This window comes from Blennius ocellaris (assembly GCF_963422515.1).
Source record: "Blennius ocellaris genome assembly, chromosome: 14".
Lineage (NCBI taxonomy): Eukaryota > Metazoa > Chordata > Actinopteri > Blenniiformes > Blenniidae > Blennius > Blennius ocellaris.
In genome coordinates, this window is record NC_137663.1 from 24,213,248 (window position 1) to 24,235,765 (window position 22,518).

The 22,518-nt window shown below is 44.6% G+C and overlaps 1 protein-coding gene across 1 annotated transcript in view; it reads left to right on the forward strand.

The window, feature by feature from the left end:
* Positions 1-22,518, forward strand: part of LOC308139588 (vacuole membrane protein 1-like) — a gene marked incomplete at its 5' end in the record, with an annotated part of 58,902 nt that overhangs the window by 16,154 nt on the left and 20,230 nt on the right. The window contains 5 exons of the mRNA XM_080509050.1: positions 4,644-4,853; positions 8,419-8,550; positions 17,049-17,129; positions 17,461-17,577; positions 21,886-21,947. Of these exons, the coding sequence (XP_080365176.1) occupies positions 4,644-4,853; positions 8,419-8,550; positions 17,049-17,129; positions 17,461-17,577; positions 21,886-21,947 (602 nt within the window). The remainder of the gene's footprint in view (positions 1-4,643; positions 4,854-8,418; positions 8,551-17,048; positions 17,130-17,460; positions 17,578-21,885; positions 21,948-22,518) is intronic.

Below are 22,518 nucleotides of genomic sequence, written 5' to 3' on the forward strand. Positions count from 1 at the left end.
AAAGGAGGCATTGTTTCATATGTCGAGCGTTAAAACAATTCAGTGCGATAATTACAGTGATGCCGGATGCCGTGGACAACAGTCAGCGGCTCAGCCAGCAGTCACCTCTACACACACACACACACACACACACACACACACACACACACACACACACACACACACACACACACACACACACACACACACACTGAGAGGGAGCGCTTTTCTTTCGTCAGCAGCTGGTCAGCATGCAGTCGTTAACCAAAGGCCCGTTCTGATTCTGAATAGACATCAAAGTCATTTACCATAATGCAGTTGGTTCAGTCGTCCGGGCCGACGTATCGCGGCCGAGAGGCAAGAATCCCCCCCCCCCCCCCCCCCGTTGCACTGGTTTCCTGAAAGTCACACTTCAGTAATACCACATTTCAGTTTATCGCACAGGAAATCAAACATTCTTTTTTTCAGGAACTTCACAGCACAGTATATGAGAAACACAGTTTCTTTGCTGTGTTCGGTACCGATCAGTTGTTTTTCTCTCTTTGGGTTCACGCACCGTCTTTTTAAACTGTCATTCGCCGTCTTTTCATCACAAATAATACAACCGGCTCTAATTGTGCCCATTGCCTCAATGAAGAGTTTTAGTTTGGTACTCTCTTGGTACAATCTTGTATTGTTTATTTTCCTTTTGACGGATTCATCTCTTCTGTTGAATTTTTCTCCCGTTGCTCACTTTGCAAGCTTATCTTTGTCTGTACTGCTTCATGGAATTTCAAAACTTTTAACACTCAAGAGGGATTTACAACCCTTAACTACAACTACATTGGTAAAAATGATTCATAATCAACTGTGGAAAATAGTAACGTTCAAAGATTTAAAATAACTAATAGGTTTTACATTTCTAAGAGGCATAGTAGGGACATCTCGCTTATATTTTCTCTGTTTGAAATGGATTAATATCATACATATCCCGACTGACAATACGTATATACTGCGGGTCTATTATAGACAAAAGATTCACAAATATTTGGAAATCATGAACAATTCAGGTGCTCTTGAGTCTTTTGTAAATTTTCACTTTGTTCATACTTAAAATAGAATACAATAGAATCTAGGGCCCGACCGATTTCCAATAGGAAATAGAACAATTCCGATAACCGCCATATATCGGCCAATTAAACATGTTGGGATCGGAAAAACACCAAATTCCTATTTTATTGCCAAATTACCAATTATTCTGTAAAGGCTATAATCAGCCAACGACACAATTAATCGGTTGGGCCCTAATAGAATGTATTCGTTGTCTTATAAAAGTCATTGAAATGCAGATTGATGTTGAAACCAGACCAACACTGAGCGTGTCTCAGATCCGTTTGGGCCTTCGACGACACGTCTCTACCCGCCATGCCAGCTCTGCTGCCCAGAATGTGAAACTCGTCAAAAGATAGAAACCGCAGTGTCATGCCTCCAAACTCCATCATCGCTAGGTTGACGTCAGCATCTCGGCGGAGAGCTCCTCCACCCTCTGTTTGTAGTAAACAGCGTGGAACAATGAGGTCAGGAAGAAAGAAAGACTTCCCTGGCTCATAATCACCCGGCTGCACCTGGTCGTGACGTGACGTCGGTATATGTGTCAGTGAGTCAGGCGCCAGAGGAAGAAGGTACCTGGTGTTTGGCGGGCCGGGTCGACGTGGCGCTGAGTCACGCGAGGCCGACGTGAAGGAACTGGACTTGTGCGTAAGGTGAGAAGCGGTGACACAGCGATCGGGGGGGGGGGGGGGGGGGGGGACAGGTACTCTGAGTCACGCAACGCCACTGTGTGTGTTTAGTAAATACACTTTATCTGAGGCAGAGCCGGAAGGTGTGAACAAGGAAAATATAGTGTGGGATTTTTATTTTTTTTTCTGTACACACAAGTGTGTGTGTGTGTGTGTGTGTGTGTGGGTGTGTGGGTGGGTGGGTGGGTGCGTGCGTGAGGGGGAGGATTTGAGCTTGAGGAGTGTCCACACTGACTGGGTCCATGGTTTCTTGATGTCACGCTCTGCTAATGCTTCTCTAATTATGTTGTTTTTAACACGTGTGAAAATCAAACCTATTATTTTTAAGCCCTTAATGTGTTTTTTTTCTTTCTTTCTTTGTCTCTTCTTCTTTTTTGTCCCAAAAGTGTGTCATCTGAAGGGTGTGTGCAGCGTTTCAAAGAGGAGACGACGCTTATATCCTGTTGCCTCACTGTCCTGTCCTCCCACGTCCCGTCCTGTCCCGTCCTGCCTTGTCCCATGCAGCCCCGGAAGTTGCAGCCACGCCCCGCGTTTGCCAGATTGCCCTTGCTCCGAGTTGCGCAATGCCAAACTGCCCCCCGTGCGTCACTGGCGTCACCCTTCCCACACAGTTGCGCGTATGATCGCAAACGTTTTCAACGGGCTGCAGCGGCTCCTTCGCAACGCCAGGTCCTGCCTTTATTTGCTCATAGAGATTGTTTGATCGTCGCTTATTCACAGCCACGTCTCGGTAAACATTCGACGTGCAGCATGCGGCCTTACAGGGGAAGTGCGATATCACATGACCTCCCTTTTCTCACTGGCTCTCATTCATCATGAATCTCAATCATTGTGCTCTCCGGGGGACAGTATCAGTGTTCCAAACGAGTCAGCGTAGAGTTCTCAACACTAGTTTATCTAATCCATTCCCGTGAAGCAAGAAACTTTGATTAGTCTCTTTTTATATGTAAGAACCAAAGTGTTCTATCCAACAACACATTTTTTTAATGTCATTTTTTTTCTGCAGATTTTTTTAACATTTGTTTTGACTAAAAATGGAAGTAAAAATGCTTATTATTCCAGAATGCAACTCAAATGACACATTATTGAATCTTTTCATCTGACAAACTGAAGTTGAGTTGGATTTCTTTTTATTTGGATTATCAATTGATTGTGTTTGTTAATTGTTATTTTTAGGCCGTATTTACACAACATTTTCAAGCGAAAAGGCAAAACTTTGCATTTTCGGTGTCCATTTACAAAACTCGGACTCACTGATAATGCAACTTTTTGAAAACGGTCGCCAAGGTGGAACTTTTCGGAAACGCTCCAACTCCGTCTACGTAAATGGGTGAAAATGGAACTTTCTGAAAAATGCTCAGACTCCGTTTCCATGTTGTTGAGTCGCCCATAATAAAGACAAACAACAGCGCCCACTACTGGTCCGGCATGAAAACTACATTGTTTTCTGCCGTTTCCGTGTAAACGGATATCATTTTCAAAATATTGTCATATTTGGTGAAACAAAAACGATGCCTGCACTTTAAAAGTTGTCGCATAAACAAAGGTCCCAGTGTCATAGTAGAATCCAATGTAAAGTAATTGTAAGGTAGCTGTTTTAGTAAAATAAACCAAATGTGGTTTCTGCCGAACTTAAAGCTTAACAGTAAAATGTTCCAAACAACAGTGTTGTACAATAGAGGGACTTAAAATATCCGTCTATCCATTCATCTTTTAAACGTCGTTCTTCAACTTCAGGGTCAAGGGCTGCTGGAGCCGAGCGACCATGGGCGAAATTAGGGTACAGCTTGGATGGGTAACGGGTTACTCATTATCAAAGTTGGTTGAACACCGTCTCAATGAACTGAACAACGGCCTTTATGTAGCAATTTAATCATTTCATTAAAAAAAAAAAACACCTTTCCCCCAGACGTCGAACCTCTTCCCCTCGAGTTTGGTTTGAATTGTTACGTAAATGATAAAGGTGTGAAGAGGATCACACCATTTCAAAGACCTCAGGTCTACGTCTGCACAGTCCAGAGCTCGAATCGAGAACTGGCTGCTCATCCATGTATGCAGCAGTGGGCACATGGCTCTCATCTGGCAACCGTGGAGTGAATGAGGCTTATAAAGCACTTGCTAATGAAACACTACATTTATCGCTTTCTTATGCCCCCCCCTTTGAAAAGTGGAGGGTGGAACATTTTGCAGGTTGCTTTGGCCCTGCGTCAAAATAATACTCGTCCCTGGCACATGTAAAAGAAATGTATATTTTCGTGAAGTGTCACCCCATAGTGCTTCAGGTCCTCCACCGCTCAGAGCCAGGGGTGCAGGTTCAACTCCACTTGGACTGACTTGCCGTGAAACAACTGTTGTCGCGCTCAATGAATTGTGTTTCCGACATTAATTGTTTCATGGTTGTGAGAGCACACTTGCAGTAAAATCCCCAAATCCAACCACAGCTTCAGATTACATTGATCTTTAAAAAAAAAAAAAAAAATGCACGACAGCCTTATAAAGCTTCAACTCAAGTGGTTTATCTTCAAGCAGCGTGTCACTTCTGGAGAAGCCCGTCCTGATATGGATCAGACCCACGGTCATTTGCATGCGGGGCCTTCCGAGTTCACGCTTTGATCCTCAAACTTTGATCTGATCTCATTTGCATAATGCAACGAGAAAAGCTGCGCAAACATGTTTTGTTTTGTTTTTCTTTGTAACTAATCTACTGTGAAAAGGGAGAATAAACTCATTCTGTGTTTGACTCCTGTCACTTTTCCCACTCGTGCTAAAAACAAAAAACCGAAGGGGTCTTCCTCTGACTCAGAATATGTCCGACAGGTGTATTTACTCCCACTCTTTTTCCCCTTCTTTCTTCTCCACCTTCCCCTCTTACTGTCTTCCCGTCAGGGACCACACATAGCGTCGGTTACCCTCGCAGCCTACGAATGTGGCTCTGTGGATTTCCCCGAGCCCCCCTATCCAGACCAAATCGTCTGCCCCGCGTCGGGCTCTGACGCAGAGCAGGTGAGCATGGAGGCCGCGGGGGCCGCCGCCCTCCAGGGGACCGTCTCTCTCTGGACCATCGTCTCCAAAGTCCGTCTGGAGGCCTGTATGTGGGTGAGTGGCTGTCACAGATTAGAGATTTTGCTCGAAGACCAAAAGAAAAATCGTCGCAGAATCAACAGAAATCTTGTAACATTTGTAGTTTTTTTTTTTTTTTTTTTTTTTAACCATTATTTGGATTTTTTTAAGCACAAAATGTTGTTTAATGTTTAAAACGTCACACATGTCTGTGTGAAGTCAAAACCCTTGTATAGAAAATTTGGGGTTTAAATATAAAGTACAGTATTAGTATTGCCATACTTGACATGGAATTCAAAGAATTCACTTCTTGATTAATTTGCAGAAACGACACAGATGTGTTAAAAAAAACAAAACAAAAAAAAAAACAGGCTGCAAATGTATTCATCGATTCCTGCTTGGAAACTCCGCCCCCTTTTACAAAGAATTTCCCCTCAGCAGCGTTGAAGGTTTCACACCTCTAACCAAACCCCCAGAGACCACCACCGCAGATCTGACAGTTCTTTCCAACGCCCAAACCGATAGAATTACTGCGTCTCTATAATAAAATCAACTGTAAAAAGTTTCTTTTTTTTTTCAAATTAATTCTGTCTTATTTTCTGTTTAGAGTTGGGTGTCTGACGAAGAGCAGCCCTCTGTACTTGGCTCGGTTCTGCTTAGATCGGGCTTCTTCGTGGTTTATCAATGACTCACACGCGTCTCGGGCTGAAACCCACCGACAGTGGCAGAGGACACGTGTGACCTCAAGCACACGCCGTTCTTGGCTTTCCTGTAACTTTCGTCCACTTTTCTCATCGGACGACTTCTTTTTTTTCTCGCGTCGACGAAAGGGCAGAACTCGCAAAGAGCGAGAAAAGAGAACTCCGCGTGTGATTCTCGTTGCTCTTTGTCTTTATCAGTTTCCCTGTTCGTCAGAATGTGGAAGGTGCTGGACCGCGGGGGGGGAAGCGCATGTCCCGGTCGAGTTCTTCACTGTCGGGGCTTTAGAGGAACCAGACCGAACGCGACTTCTCCCATTCAAGCTTCCTCACCGCCGCAGTCCCGTCAATGATCCGTGCACACATTAAACACATGTTCACTGTAACAAATCCAGAATTGGAACCGTGTGCAGCGGCACTTCAATCACTTCCTCGCTGTCTTTAAATAAGGTCCTCTTACTGGTAGTATTTAAATCATTAATACGAGACGTGTCATGTTAGTTTATTTAATCATTTTTTTTAAGCGAAGCAGTTTGCATGTTTGCCTGGGCGAGTTCATCCGGTTTTAGCACGTCGTCAGATTCCATGGTGAGGCGAGCGCCGGCAGCGTGGTTGCGATATCCACTTTCTGAGGGCGTGTCCGGTGCCACCCAATCCCCTTTTGGCTTCGCCAGCGCCGCCGGGCCGCGCGTTTGGCTGTACGGTTGGGAGACACCTGTTGCCTCCACGGTTTCAAAGCAGCCAGCCACGCCAGGCCTCCCCTCCTTATGGCGACTCTGGTGATGAGACGTTCCCCCTCAATGCACTCCTCCTCCTCCTCCCTTTTTTTTTTTTTTTTCTTTCTTCCCACTCCCTCCATGAGCCGCTCCGTCCACCAGGTCTCTCGAGTGCCCCACTTCAAACACCACCACTGTGCAGGTGGACGCAAATTCATTGTCCCGTACACAAACACACACACACACACACAAACACACACAAACACAGGCAGAGCCACTGAATGGAGCAGCTGCCAGGGAGATTAAGACACGTCCCTATTATGAGAGAAAACTGGCAGATTTCATCAAAGACTGCAGTGTTAACAAGAGAACTGGGTGTCCAGATTAAAGATGCAGCCCTGCCAGGTTTGGGGATAGCACCGCCTCCCGAGAGCGATTGTTTGGGCTTGTTGTCGCTGCCATGGTTGCTAACTACCCACTAATCATCTTCTGGCTGAGCCATTCAGCAACATACGAGTAATGTGCCTGCGATTAGTTAGTTATGTTCTTCTGGGAGAGAGATGGAAGTTGTGATTTGTGCGCAGACCACGAAACTCGGGGGCAAAAAATAAAAAAAATATATTAAAAAAAACTTAATTCTTTTACTGCCTGTACGTTTTAGGCTGTTATGGATACGCTGAGTCTTGAAATCATCCATTTGTCGTCTGTAATTGTAACTTACGCCTAACTATATCTTCTCATGCCCCCCCCCTCCACCTCCCCCCTTCCACCCATTCTCTCCCTCAGTGCCTGGAAACATTAAAGTAATGAGCTGTGAGCAACTCCAAAAACACAGCATTTCTTGGCGGCTGTTTTCATTGTGTTAATTAAGTCTGTAACCCTCTCCCCTCACTCCTCCCACTCCCACCTCTTTTCTCATGTTTTTTGGCGAATGAACTTGGTGAACCAACCCCAAGTGCAGAGGATTTATTTCCCTCAAATCACTTCCGTTTTCTCCCCGCTAAGCCCCCCCACCCTTCAATCACACAGGCTCCAGCGCTTTACGGCTACGAGCCCCCCTTTTGACGCGTGGATATAGACATCGTCATTACTCCGTCGCCATCCGAGCGCAGGATGTCTCATTGACAAAAAATGGAATTTTCAAAGAAAACTAACCAAAAAAAACCAACAACTTTCAATCCACATATCGAGAGTAAACTGGAACTGAGCAGTTTGTTGATGTCTTTTAAACAACATATGCTTTTTCACCTTCACACCCCCCCCCCCCCCCTCCCGGCCCCGTGTTTAATGTGTCCACCATCGTTAGTAATCACCGGGATTTTCATTCTCGTAAATCCTTTCCGTTTTATTCCCATTAAGCACTCTGATCGCACAATCCCAGACGTCAAGCAGGGCAAGCTTCTTTGGATAGTGGACATTGATATTTTTTGCTCCATTAACCAACCCCCCCCCCCCCCCCCCCAGGCTCCGCTTTTCACTAAAATTACCAACTTTAATACTGATCTCTTTTCAGCCAATGCTTCGATGAAACAAGCTCTGTATGGAAATCCACTTGAAAAGAATTGATAGAAATAAATATCCTGAATACTGTAAAGTCTTGAGTGTCGAATTTAATTCAAAAGTTGCACGTAAAGTATTGAGAAATAGCTTTTGATTGCCTTACTTTAGCGTGCATTTCGAGAGAAAACAAAAAACACAAAGTCGCTATTTTTATCATCTTGGTCGCATCTCGTGAGCCGTGAAAATGCCTATAAATAGCTCTGAAACTGTTTGAAGTCATGTATTCTTTGTACCGTTGCAGCTTTGGAAACGTTACAGAGTGTTAAAACTGAGACCAGGCTGACTGTTGAACCTGAAGCCAAGAAAGAAAAAAAAGCATTCCCGAAAAGTTCCCAAGAAAATCATTCATCTGATTTCATAATTTTCATGTTTGTTGGAGTGATATTTTTGTTGTTGTTTTACATAGAAATTTTTTTTTAATTGCAAAACAATGTGATGTCAGAACACGGTTGTAATCTCACATGTTAATGTGGGGAATTTTTTTTTTTTTTTTGCATGTGCTACCTGTGCATGTGTGGATTTCCTCCAGATCCTGAGGATTCCTCCCACAGTCCAGGGACATTAAACAGCATGAACACACGATTGTAGGCTTCCCCTGTGTTTGAGTGTGTGTTCCTGTGTGCACAGGGTGCGGGGACGGCTATCGGAGAGCTTCCTCCCTACTTCATGGCGCGGGCGGCTCGGCTCTCGGGAGCCGACCCCGACGATGAAGACTACCAGAGGTTCGAGGAGATGCTGGACCAAGCCGAGTCCGAACAGGTGACCCGCCTTCGTCACACCCTGCTCACGAAAACCCACCTCACTCTTTCCCCCCTCTGCCCGTTTCACTTACATCTCACGCCCTCATTTCACATTTTTCCATTCAACACTTTTACGAGAGGCAGTGATTCTCTGGAGGAAAGTGAACCAACAGGTCACCAGCAAGGTGACGAATAAAAGACGACCCACTGTGGTGAATCTGTAAGGGAACATGAAAATAACAAAACCCTAAAACGAATAGATTTACCACACGTCTTACTGCGTATGTTCCCCGCCTCGGTGTCTCAACACTACGGCATACGGCGAAGTGCTTTCACAACGCCATGACTAAGAGAGCAGTGACGACGCACTCCAGTGAAATGCTCCCACGATTTCCGGCCCATCGTTTGGAAACGCTGTGTTTAAAGAAAGAAAAGTGATTGCATATCATATTTTCTTCAACTTTAAGCCTAACAGCTTATTGTAAATATTTATTTATTCCACCCTCTCGTCATTAAGAAAGAAGGGCTGGTGGGGGAAACATGCAGTCCAATGCAGCGGCGGGTCCGGTGCGACGAAACGGCACCAAGTGGGTTTGAACATTTCAAACACATTTAATCATCTGCAAAGAAACTCCGGTACTCAAAAGTGTCATTTTAATGAGGGAGTTCCAGAGAGATTCAGAGGAATTGCATGCCGTTGGTCAAAATAAACTCAGTCTGCTGAATTGAATCTACCGATTTTATATAAAATAATGAAAAGCAAAACAGTGGTGACAAAAAATTGTTTTTAACAGTGTAAATTCAGTTTTTAGTGTACGTCTACTCATGGAGGTGTAAGAATATCCCAGAGTCCAGTTGGGGGCATTTCTGTGCAAATGTTCATCCGGTTGCTCCTCCCAATACAAATATTTCCATTTGTATGAGTTTATTATTATTATTTTCAAGTTAAGTCAAACAACTTTTACATCCTTCACTACTGTTTTCCAAAAGAGCAGACTAATAATGGAAAAAAAAAAAAAGAAAGTATTTTAAACCAGTGGGGAAATGCAAACGCCAAGTTATTTCCAAACAGGACAAATTACTTTTTTCCTCCCCCAATTCAAGTTTATGTATAAATATTTCATATCAGTTGTCTCCAAGCAGATGTGGACAAATATGTTTCAGGTTCCTTCTACTTTTATGTGGAAATCCTGAATCACAACATTGTTTTTTTTATTTGTTTTTTTGTTTTTTTTTCTCGTGTCGAGACATCTCCATTTCTCATTTTTCCGCGGGATTAAACATTTCAAATGAAGATCAGCCGCTTGCCGTCGAGGTAGGTGATTGTCTCATTTGATCGCACTGCGAAGCACAACTTCGGTCGTATGAGTAAAGTCTGATTCCTAAGTCATACAGGCAGTGATTATTTACCATGTCATGTGTTCAGTGCTGGTGAGTCGATTATGTGACTGCGGGCGCGCAAACTCAAGTGACCTTTCAAGACTCGTAGCGAAACGGCTTTCAGGAAGTCAGAGAAACGTGCGAGGAGGAGAATCCGTGGTGCTAATGAGCGCAGGGCGCCGGCGCCGGCGCCCCCCACCTGCTGGAAGGTCCACGGCTGAACGTGCCGCGGACAGCTGGGCAGGTTGGCGCCGGCGTCAAGAAAAAAAAAAATAGTTCACGCCACGTGTGTTCCACTGCAGCTCTGACATCATTACCGGCTGATAGAGTGGAGCGTCCCACCAAAATACAGTGGAACGAGACAAAAGGAGAGGCGGCGGCGGCGAGAAGGAGAGACTGTCAAAATGACCGTCCCGGCATTGGGAGGGCTTCCGCCCACTTGCTCTCCGTCGAACCCGCAGGAGGAGCGTCGTTTGTGTGCGTCACACTCGCGGAACGCCAGATTATATTGACGCAGATGTGGACAGCCTCGGTCTTCAGCCGACTCTGACATGGTTTCTTTTCCTGTCCGATTCGATGCTCTCACTCTCTCTCTCTCCCTCCCTCTCTCTCTCCCTCATGATGTCTGGCAGCTGTATATATGTGTGTGCTCTTGTGATTGGACGGCGTCTGGAGGCAGGTTGCTCGCCCCAGCGATACACTGAAACTTTTTTTTTTTTTTTTTTTTTCTCGCGCCATCTGACTCCGATGTTGATGGGGTTCCCTCTTTTGCTCTGGGAGATCCCGAAAAAACACCTCTCCCATTTTGACACATCTAGTTTTTATACCCTCTGACAGCGGATGGGGGTGGGTGGTGGTGGGGTACCGGGTGGGGGGGGGGGGGGGGGGGTTATGGAGGGGGGGGGGATGCTTGTGCGCCACAGATCAGTGTCCAGTTTTCTTTGAAAGCTGAAAAATCGGTGGTAGTAGATTAAAACAGAAACAGATTAAACTGGAAATGGAGCAGCGATACCGTCGGACTGCTGTGCATTAGGCAGGAAGTGGTTAAATTCGGTCGTGACCCTCCGTGAACCTTGCACTGCTGTACACACACACACACACACACACTCAGACATCTCCAACCCTACTCACAAACACACACTTTCCAACCTGTGCCCGTCGAGCTGGATGAAGACGCCGACTTTGTCGCCTGCGCACAAGTCACACAGGTTTGTAGGTGCCAGCAGTTTGACTTAAGCCCGCTGGTATTTCTCCCGTCCTGCACGTGCCAACTTCCTGCCACAAGCGCACGTGACACACAGCAGCAAAGCACTCTGGGTTTTTTTTTTTTTTTTTCCTCATTCATTCAACAGAGCTATTCAAGAATAATGAAGTCATGCCTTTTCTAACGGCTCCAGACGCTGATGTCATGAGCATCAGCTTTTTTTTTTTCTTTTTTTTTTTTTCTTTTTCCCCTCCTCTCTTAAATCTTTCGCTCCGTACCGGAGCTACTTCTCTTCGCTGGAGAGGATCCCCCCGGATCGCAGCACGGATCATCTCTGAGGATTGGAGCATGGACGGCATCCATGTCGGTCGTGTCACGTCACTTTGAACTAGCCCCCCCTGACCCCACCCCACCACCGGCTCAGGTGGTTTTGCTTTGCGGGTGTATTTTTTTTCTTTCCTCCATCTGGTGCAGAAAGGGTTCACGGGCTGTGAATTCTTGATTGCCAACTCCCAGGATCGTATCTCCTGTAACTCAAATCAGGGCCATCTGCACTGGGCGTATGCCTGCCTTCCCCCCCTGGCCTACTGCACTCAAAGGCTCTCTGTGCTGTGGTTTGCCCAGCCCTGTCACGTGACTTCTCTGAAAGTGCCCCCTCCCTCCTCCTCCCTCTTTATTTCCAGTAAACTGTTTGAAAGGAGGGGGGTGAGTCAGAGTAAAACCAGCTTCCCCTTAACCGCAGCTTGTTAAAGAATTTGTCAACGTGGACTCAGGGGTGCATTTGTGTGTGTGTGTGTGTGTGTGTGTGTGTGTGTGTGTGTGTGTGTGTGTGTGTGTGTGTGTGTGTGTGTGTGTGTGTGTGTGTGTGTGTGTGTGTGTGTGTGTGTGTGTGTGTGTGTGTGTGTGTGTGTGTGTGTGTGTGTGTGTGTGTGTGAGAGAGAGTGCGCACGCACTTCTGGACAGATTTGAATGTGTACCTCTTTTCTTTTTTTTCTTTTTTTTTGAAAGAGGACTGTAGCTTCTATTGCGTCAGAAGTCCTTAATCTCTCCACTTCCTGTGCCAGACAGAGCGGGCGCGGGCTTGTCAGGAGTTAATGAGATGAACTTTAGCCGTCTTCGTGTCGGGGGGCTCGCGACTGCTCCCGAGATGTGTGTTTTCTGTGTGAAAGAGTTTCATTGAGAAAAAAAAGAAAACACACAGAGAGAGGGAGAGCGAGAGAGAGAGAGAGAGAGAAAAATGTGTGTGGGTGTGGGCTTGTGTATAGGCTATGCATAGATTTTTCCTTGTCTGACACTTTAATTTTCCACATGGAGCAGAGTGCCTTGTCGTGGCTGCTTCTCGTCTGCGTTTGAACTCTGTACCTCACCAGAACTACCAAAGCCCACCAGAAAACAAAATAGTTTACTTCGCCACAATTAAAGGTGACCAGCCTGTCAGCAAAAAGTCAAAATGAATAGATGCCACATTGCACTGCACGCTGTGTGATGCATTTCGAGCTAAAACAAAAGAGGGAAAAATAATATTGTTTATGCAAAGAAAACAAAGACCCTTGTCATCCACAATATATCAACATGTGCTCTTATAAACACGTTGAATAAAAAAAAGCTGTTCATATCTCGGGGTATCTGTCTTCCATTTAATTTTCTCCCATGAACGTTTTAACAATCTGCCCGCGGCTGCAGCCGCAAATTTCCAAGCGACATTGTTATATGTATCTCAAATTCATCCTCACAAGTTTTAATTCAAGACACGACGATGTCGGTTTAATCGGATTTCCAATTATTCTTTTATTGAGGTAATGGTAAACTGGTGACCGTCACAATAGTTGATGGTTATCAGTGTTTCTGCTGCGATCAGCTCAGACCTCAACATGTCCAATGTGTGATTTGCTCTGCCGACATGAACACATTGCACATAAAGAAACCTTGAGCCGTCATCGCTTGATCGGGTCGTTTGTTTAAAGTAAAATAGGGTCGCGATCCATCAAATGCGTGTAATGTTCCCCAGCGGGCGAGAGACGGCGAGGACTGCTGAGTAAACCGTCTGCGCCCGAGTGGCCAAACCCAGAACTGTTTTATGACACTTCACCCGTGACAAGAATTTAGCAAAAGTAATTGCTGCGTCGCTCAGCCCCAACAGGCTGATGGTGAGGGGTGGAGAGGAGCGGAGGACAAGGGAGGGGGGGGGGGGGGTAGTAGACAGGCATTTCTTGGCAAACTGCCTGGTAAAGATGGTGATTTTCCATAAGCCGCCAACAACAGAGCCTGGATGTCTGAACCCCCAGAGGTCCAGGAGAGACGCTCCCCCCCGGTTCAAACGCTTTATGTAAAGAGGGAATAGTTCAGCCACAGTAAATCACAATGTCACAACTGTCACCCCCCCCCCCCTTCTGCAGCCTCCCCTCACCTCCCCCGGAGGGGAAAACCTTTTGTTTCGCAGAGCGGTGATATTTTCATTCTCTCACTCGTGTGAGCCGGGAGATCCGCTTACAGCGCCGGCGTTAACGGTGCGCGCCGTCATGATGTCAGCAAAAACGCCGCGGTGACACACTTCTGATTGGCTCTGCGGGGACAGTGGCCGTCCCGTCAGGTGTGCCCGGACCAGACCGGGTCCTCGGCGGTTCAGCTGTGTACACCGGCCATGCACATTCCTTCCCTTCCTCGTCTCCCACCAGCTGAGAGACACACACACACACACACACACACACACACACACACACACACACACACGAACACGGGGAGACGAGCTCAAATTAAAACTACAGGGTTGTCCGAGGAGAAACCTTCATGATTGGACATCGGCGGAGGCAGAAATTCAAATGGCGAACCAATGGGATGGTGTGTCTCTTCGCTCCCCCCACCACCACCTTATTAGGCGACCTCCCATGTCTCTCAGATTTCCTGCGAGCTGGGCTGTACCCCGCAAAGAATGTCATCAGCACTGTACTGGCTTTGTTGACCATATTTGGTATGCTCATGAATTGCAAGCCCCCCTCCTGTACCTCGTTTTCAAAAGCAAACATGTCAGGGGGGGGAGAAAAAACTGTGGCCTTTTCTTAAAGATAAACACATTTTCTTTACTTTTCATTCGGCACAAATTGTTCTTTCTTGTTTGTTTGTTTTTTGGGGGATTTTTTGTATTGTTTCAGGGCAAAAAAAAATGTGGATCAAGAGTAAAACTCATTTTCATATATAGAAAACATTGATTTGGATATTTAGACTTCAATTAAAGAAGCACAGATCTGTAATTAGTTCAATATCATCTCCAGAAAATGTTTTATCATCCTAAAATCATCCTAAAAAGTGAAACTGTTCAGTTAAAAAAAAGAACATATTAAACATTTTTGTAACTGTTGTTGAATTTTAACCTCAAAACTGAGATAAATATGCCTGCCTGGCACCTATTGTCAAAAGTATTTTTAGTAATTATCCGAGGAACAAACATTTGAATATTGTAATTAGACATATGAAATGATTTTAGAGTTAAATTAGAAGAGCAGTAAATGAGAAACATCAATATGATGCAAAATATCTATTTTACATTCTTGTATGTACTTTTATTAAAAGCAGCCGAATCAAATGTCACTGAAATCTTCTATTTTTAATTAGAAGATAAACTAGCAATGCTTTTTTTCTGCAAAAGTCTCACTGAAATCACCTCTAAGGTTGACTGACATAAAGTTGTGCAAAGAAAATGCTCTATTTAGGGACGCCTTAACAATTAATTTCAAGTTATAATCAATTTCTCTGCAATTAAAAATCGACGCAGTGTTACCACAATAATTTAATTTGTATCACAAACATCAAATAATGCCATTATTTTAAATGATAAAGGTGGTGAAACACAAAGAGAAGCTCAGACAAATGTAGGAATAATGAAGGAGAAAATCCAGTCTTTTTATCTGTCAGCAAATCAATAATATCACATTTTAAAGCCTAAAACAGTCTCAGTAATCAAGATAAATACAAAATCCAGCAAAACAAAAATTATTGTATCGAAATATCTCTTAAAAACTGCAATTTTCACACTCCCTTTTTTTAATTTTTATGAGTTTCAGAGATTTCAGCCCACGGAGGATAAAAGTCTCTCCAGAAGAAAGTATTTCAATTAAACAGTAACAAATCTATGAAAGGAATAATTTAATAATTTACCTTTATATTTAAATATATCACCCAGAATGTGAAGACCCTGCATCAAGGCTTCTCTTTGTGTTTCCACAATGTTCCCAGAAGTTGCTCGGGTCAGATCCAAACAGATTAAAGCTCCTATTCCCAGAAAAGAAGGTAGATTGAGGAAATTCTGTGTCATTGCTGTGAAAAGAGGCTTTTATGGAGGCTGTCAAGAGGGGTAATGGTCAGACGAGCAGAAAAACCTACGAATTTGTGAGTCACTGGAGGGACTCTTGTCTTCTTCTCACATTCCCAAGAACAAAGGAGTTAAAAAATGGGCTCTAAAAGTATATAACCGACTTGCTAAATGCAGATTATTGTGAGTTAGAATGAAACGGGCTGTTGGCAGAGCAGGATTTTAATTCTATCAGATAATGTGACAGGTGAATCAGTGACTTTTCCTTGAGTTTCAGTATATTATTGTGCTGGAATTTAATCTTCAAACTTTTTTTTTCAAATGAAACATTCAAAGAAACACATTTAAAGAGTGAAATGTTGAACATTTTAAGAAGATTTAATGTGTTAAAGGACAGGCACACAGACACACACTTGAAGGTTTTTCTTGAACAAGACTCTGTTCTGACTGATTAATAACATTTAAATTTTCTTCATGTATTAATGGATCAGTAAGTGTTTAATCTTTGCAAAAAAAATTTTTTTATTTAGTTCTGAAAAGTAGTTTTTTTTTATCTTTTCAAACGAAACATGAGAGAAGTTGGATGCAGTAATTCTAGGATGTACTCATATGTGTGGCTTTCTTGTACAATTACATTAAGCTCATGTTATTTTACATTGTGAAAAGTCAGCAGTGCCGTGCGTGTCATTTTTGGAGATGCGACTGTTGTGGTGGTCAGTTGCTGACTTGCTGAATAATTGATTAAAGATTTGAGTTGAAGACATTTTCAGGAGGAAGAAAAGCCTCCCAGGTTCTTTGCACTCATTTAAAAATATGCAGGGATTGAAAAAACACAGCCAGTTAATTCCCTCATTTTTCGTTTCATTAGGCCTCAAATGTGTTTTTAGATAGAAAAACGGAAGGTTTAATTGTCTTTAAACAGACATTACAATGTAATAAAGTCGAACCTGCCGCATCAGAGACGTCCACAAAAATCCTGCCGGCGTAACTTTGATTATAAGATAGGAGGCCAAAATAAATTGTAGTTGTAAAGTCTTTTGTTTGGCTAAATGTGACACTTGAATGAGTCTCTAAGTGTTCATAAAATAATCCTTTTGAAAGGAAACCTTGCAGCTGGCGGCACACATTTATTTCACACGTCTCTGTGATATTCTCGTCTACGCATAAATGCTTGGAGGGGGAAAATAAAAAGAGTTCTAAATGCAGTTTTCCCCCCAACTTGTCTCAAATAAAATTATTCAGGAGTGAAATTAATTATTTAAAATTAAACAAATGCATCAATCTCCAATTTAATTATTTAAAAGTGATTTGTAACAAAGAAATGCAGATCTGGGGTCATTTTTTTGGTGAGGAAATGAGCGGTTATCTTAAAAAGAGCTGGTCGTATGCCGTGCATCTGATGGAAAGTCTGCATTATTTATATATATATAATTGTTATCGTGCAATTTTCAGATTATTTAAAGGAAAAATACACCCTCTGATAAGTTCTGCTGTGAATATGAATGATTTTTTGTTCTTAATGTTCACCTCACAAATAATAAATGATAATAAATGATAATATATGATTATGAAAAGGCTTAAAATGTGTTTCATCTCACGTTTTTGTCTCCCTTCTTCTCCGTTTCAGGACTTTGCCACCCGAGCAAAGGTGGCGGTGCAGAAGCTCATCCAGAAAGTGGGATTCTTTGGGATTTTAGCCTGCGCCTCCGTGAGTCTCCCCACACTATATTTATATATATTTATTCCTCTCAAACACTTTCGCCGCTGATTCAATCGGTCCTAAATCGTTTTTTTATTTGTTTTACCTGGATTCATTCTCTAGGTTCACATTTAACATGTGAGCAAGAACTGACCTGATCAAATCTACATTTGACACATAAACGATTTTCTAACTTTTTTTTTTAACATCTCACACATAAAAAAAATGAAATAGAAGATGAAGATCTTTTGGATTGTTGCTTCTATTTCTCTTTGCATGTAATTATTAAGGTGAATTTGTACATGATTAACTCTAATCTCTCCTCCCCCCCACCCTCTAGATTCCCAATCCCCTGTTTGACCTGGCAGGAATAACATGTGGACACTTTTTGGTTCCTTTTTGGACTTTTTTCGGCGCGACGCTCATCGGGAAAGCCGTCATCAAGATGCACATTCAGGTGAGCTGCGGTTGAATTATACACATTTGTTGCTCGCGACACCACGACGAATCACCTCCCTCCACCCCTCGCCCGGCTGGTATAAAAATAAAAAGTTGAGTTGCGTGTTGGGGAAGAGTTGGACAACGTTGCCTTTAACCTTTGGACTTCATGTGAAGCAGATCGAGCTCTGAATGCATCTTTAATGTTGCCTCCGAGGGTTGAAATGCCCTGAATAATGAATCACACTCGCGTACAGCAGCCCTGACACTGTCAGAGTCAGCTGCTCGAGAGGAGGCCATTTTGTTGCTGCCAAAGTGGGGGCAGTCAACCATTTTGTGATTTGCAGCTGCAGACGCATTGTACAGTAGCCCAGGTCAGCCCCTTCGGCAGATCCAGGTCTTACAGGGGGGAAAAAAAAAAGTTTAAAAGCTGCATCGTCGACCTGGGGTGGGGACGCTGCAGTGGGGAGACTTGGCGTGGCCCACGTTTCTTTGTAATCCTGGAAAATCCTCAATTTGCGTCCAGGAATTTGCAGCATGTCTGTGATTACCGTCAGGGGCTCGACTTTTTTTTTTTGTTTTCTAAGCAAACGCGGGAATTTGCTCAGTGTGACACAGAGAGAAAGGGGTGATCGGAGGAAGGGGGGGGGGGTGAAAGCATATACCATTTCTTCTCTTATTCCTTATCATATGCAGAAAAGATTATCCTGCAGCGAAGTGAGAGGAAAAGACGTGTGAACCCAGCGAGCGCCAGCTAACCCAGATAAACATAGTCTGTGGGAGGTGATGGAGAAACGGAGAGGGACAGATGGGGCGACGTAGGGGTAGGGAGGTGAGGGGGGGGGAACACACACACACACACACACACACACACACAGGACCAGATTACACCCAAAGGGTCCCAGGGGCCCCCCCACTGACAGAGGTGTGTCCCTCTCGGCCTCACGAGAAGAAAGACTTCACCCGCTTCTCCGGCATGTCTCGGGGGGCCCCCAATCTCTCCTGTAGCTGCTGAGTTCAATCTTCCTCAAGCCGGAGGTTTCTTTTTTCGCTCGGGGGGTAAAAAATGCTAATGGTCAGACCGTTTACAGTCGAGGGGAAGAACAACAAGTGTCTGAGGAGGGCAGGTGACGTTCTCCCGGGGCGAACAAAGAGGGGATTTGAGGCTTGGCGTTTTTGTGTTGTTGCGTGTGGGCGTAAAACACACCGCCGCTTCAAAAGCCACGGTTTTTGATCAGGGTTTGTACCTGAGCTCGAGGTGTGTTCTTACCAGTCCCCAAGGAGAGCTCTTTATCTGGGTTTTTTTTTTTTTTTCTTCTTCTTCTTCTTCTTCTTCTTCCCCTTTTTTGTTTTCAGTCTGAGTGTGCTGAATGTGTTGAATGTGTAACTTCCATGGCCATGTGACACGGCGGGCCCCCCTCTCAGGGTCACGTGTGGCGTCACTGAAGTGTTCAGAGACCTTACAGGATGTGCTCTCAGAGCGGCGGCGTTGGATTCATGAGTTTGACCTTCCAACTGTCCCCCCCCCCCCAAAAAAAAAAACGTCATTCATTTGAGGTGTGACGGTGCGTTTGGAAACGGAGATCTGACGCCGTCTTTCACTGATACTCGGCGTCGATCGGCTCCGTCGCCTCACTGAAGTTCAACAAAACGGTTTAGAAAAGGAAAGGGAACGAGTTGAAATCTGATGAATATCTAAATGCCTTGTGAAAGCCGCAATTACTCGGCTGTGGAAGCTGGATCTTTTCCGCAAATTACATTTTGTGACGGTCTCTTAATATATTCTTGTTTTTTTTCTTAGCTTCCATTTACCTGTTGAGACATTTTTTTTTTAAGAGAGCCCTGCCATACATATAAATACAATATATGTTATTTGTACTAAATACAGAGTGGGGCAAAGCGTTTTAAACAAGAGCGTGTTCCTTCCTCTTACATCAGGGGTGTCAAACATGAGGCCCGGAGGCTAAAACTGGCCGACAAGAGGCTCCGACCCGGCTGCCAAACCACCGAGCAAATGGTGAAAAGCTCAACAAACTTGACATTTCTTAACAAATTAGCGGATACGACACGAGGCGGAGACCCGAGCTGAGATATTGGCTTGGAGGTTCGCTACCTCGTGGCTCGAAGCCACGCTGTCAAGTTGAGTTTGTGAAAACATGCATAACCCAACAGCTATAGAAGGTTTGGGGTTTTTTTTGTGGCCATTTCAGTGTATTTAACACCCGAAAGTATAATTTATGTTATGATTGTAGTGAGTTTTCTGTACTAATTGTCTTTGTGAAAAAGAAAATATAAAGATTTTCCTGACAAGCGCAACTAAGAATAACTTTTGAAGTTAAAATTACAAGGTTATTGTGGAACTATTTTCCCACTCCGGCCCACTGAGGACGGAATTGGTCTGTATGTGGCCCCTCGACTAAAATCAGTTTGACACCCCTGGATTAGATCAAGGACAGTGACAAATCCTCCTGTAGCGAGGTTCCAAGTTGGCGGAGGCCAGTAAGAAAAGTTGTTGTTTTTTTTTTTTGGACGACAGCAGCGGGTGTACCAAGGTACGAGTCCACGGAGAGATGGGCGAGCGAGGGCTGCACATCCTGTTGATGAGTTCTCCCTGGCTCGGGATGTGTGTGGCCTCTTAACAACGCTATCAGTCCGGCCCACAATGAGTGTGGAGTCATGCCCAGGTCACCGGTTTCCGAGCAGGCCTGAGTCAGCTCCGCTCCGTCTGCCACCTTGCCGTCCCTTCCTGTGCGTGACGTGAGATCAGCGCTCGGTGTCGGTTACAAAAGCTGCGAATGCACACGAGCCGCCACATTTCTCCCAAACCCCCCCCCCCCCCCCCCCCCCCCCCCCGAGCAAGTTTCTTGGCTTACTTTTGTTTTTTTTCCACATGGTGGCAAATGTGAGTTGGTTCTTTTTTTTTTTTTTTTTTATGATGTTGTAAATATCACAGTTCTTTTTTTTTTGTTCTCTCCCAAAAATAAAGCTTTAACCTACTTTGACACTCTGAAGCTTCAACGCACTCACAGAAATGATGAAAAGACAAGGGAGTGATAATACATGCGTGACCTGGATCGTGTGTTACATAACCTGACGGGGGACTCGGTAACCAAGAGCAGATCCAAGAGCCGACATGTCACATGACATTAAACTTGTGACCGTGTTTTCCCGGTGCCGACTCATTTGTACTATGTGTAGGTTGAAAATGGGAGCATCTGGGTGTTAATCTGCTTGTTTTTTTTGTTTTTTTTATGACTTGACATGATAGAAAACCGTCTTGAATATTGTTATTAGCAAATGTAATCTCCCCAAAACGAGGCCCAATACTGAAACTGACCCGAATCTTCTTAGTTTGTGTGAATTAGAGGTTGAAGATCAGGTCAGTCAGCGTCTCTGCACCTCATTTCACATTACTATTATTCCAATCGTGAATTGAAAGAGCGAAAGAAACGATTTCCAGGATGTCATCTGGGCTCTGTTGTCAGATAAAATAGGAACCTCGAGATGTCCCGTGCATCGTTTTATACACGTTCCCCTGTAATTCAGCTGTTTATATTTAGTACCTTTGGAAATGTCAGGATCTGGACGAGAATGTAAAATAAAGTCTCTGCGGGTTTGAGCAAACCCTTTTCTCCGCACAGCATGAGTTTGTAATGATGGAGCTGCCGGCAGCTCTGTTAGCTTAAACTTCTCTAAGGGCACGTTGAAGGCAGCCGGGACGCTGCTGCATCGAGACGCATTTATACTGGTCAAAAACACATGTTTGTTTATAAAAATGCTGTAACCTACGAGGGCAAGTTGAGAAAGCATGTCAATTAGTCTCCACGTGTTCCTGTCCACCCCCCCCGAGGAGGACGTGGAGTAGATATGAGCCAGAATGGCTGGCGGTCGCCCCATTGTCTCTTATGTCCAAGTGACTAAGCAGGAATCAGACGGACAGGAGCCGGATCCAGACCCCCTCTCAAGCAGTGACACATCTCCTTTGATTCTCCATCCATCCTTACTGCAGACTGCTCACACACACACACACACACACACACACACACACACACACACACACACACACACACACACACACACACACTGCTTTGATGACAGTCGCTGACATGCTGACCTACTGTACTGTGTCATTTGTGTCTTGCTTTCCATTCCATGACAGTTTGGTGCTCTTAATAACTGCTTTTATATCCAACCACCTTGGTCTTACAAGGTGTGTGTGTGTGTGTGTGTGTGTGTGTGTGTGTGTGTGTGTGTGTGTGTGTGTGTGTGTGTGTGTGTGTGTGTGTGTGTGTGTGTGTGCGTGTGCGTGTGCGTGTGTCTCTTACAGAAACTGTTTGTGATCGTCACCTTCAGCAAGCACATCGTGGAGCAGATGATCTCCCTCATTGGGTGAGTAAGGCCTCCCTCGCCCTCGCTCGCCCTCACGCACGCCGCCTGTGTTCTCGCTCACTGAAAGTTCGGGGTTGACGCCGGCACCGACGTTTAGAAGTGACTTCGAATGAAGCACTGTGGGGTTTTTTTTTTTTTTTTTTTGTCTCCTTTAAAGAAAGGTTGTTGTTTTTTTTATTTTTCATTGTTTGTTCCTCTTTTGGCGTCACCATCATGGCCGACACCGTGATTAATGGCTTGTATTTTTCCACTGGATGACTATGGGCACGAACATGTTCTGGCTGCCGCACGGGGCAGGATGAACTCTTGTCGATTGGCAGAGAACCGCCTCCTCTCTCTTGTTTTATCTCTCCGGCGATACGCCGCTCTCGTCGTCACTGCCGCCGGTTATTACCCGCTCACCTGAGGCGCTCGGGCCAAAAGGGGAGAAGTGGATCACCGCCGAGCAAATCTCTCTGTGTCTGAGCCCATTAGAAAGGCCTTGCTGGCGTGAGGGGGAGAAGAAATGAAGAAGTTTAGTGCGTTTTAATTTCCTCTGCGAAGGTTCTCACAGAGGAAAGTTATTAGCGCT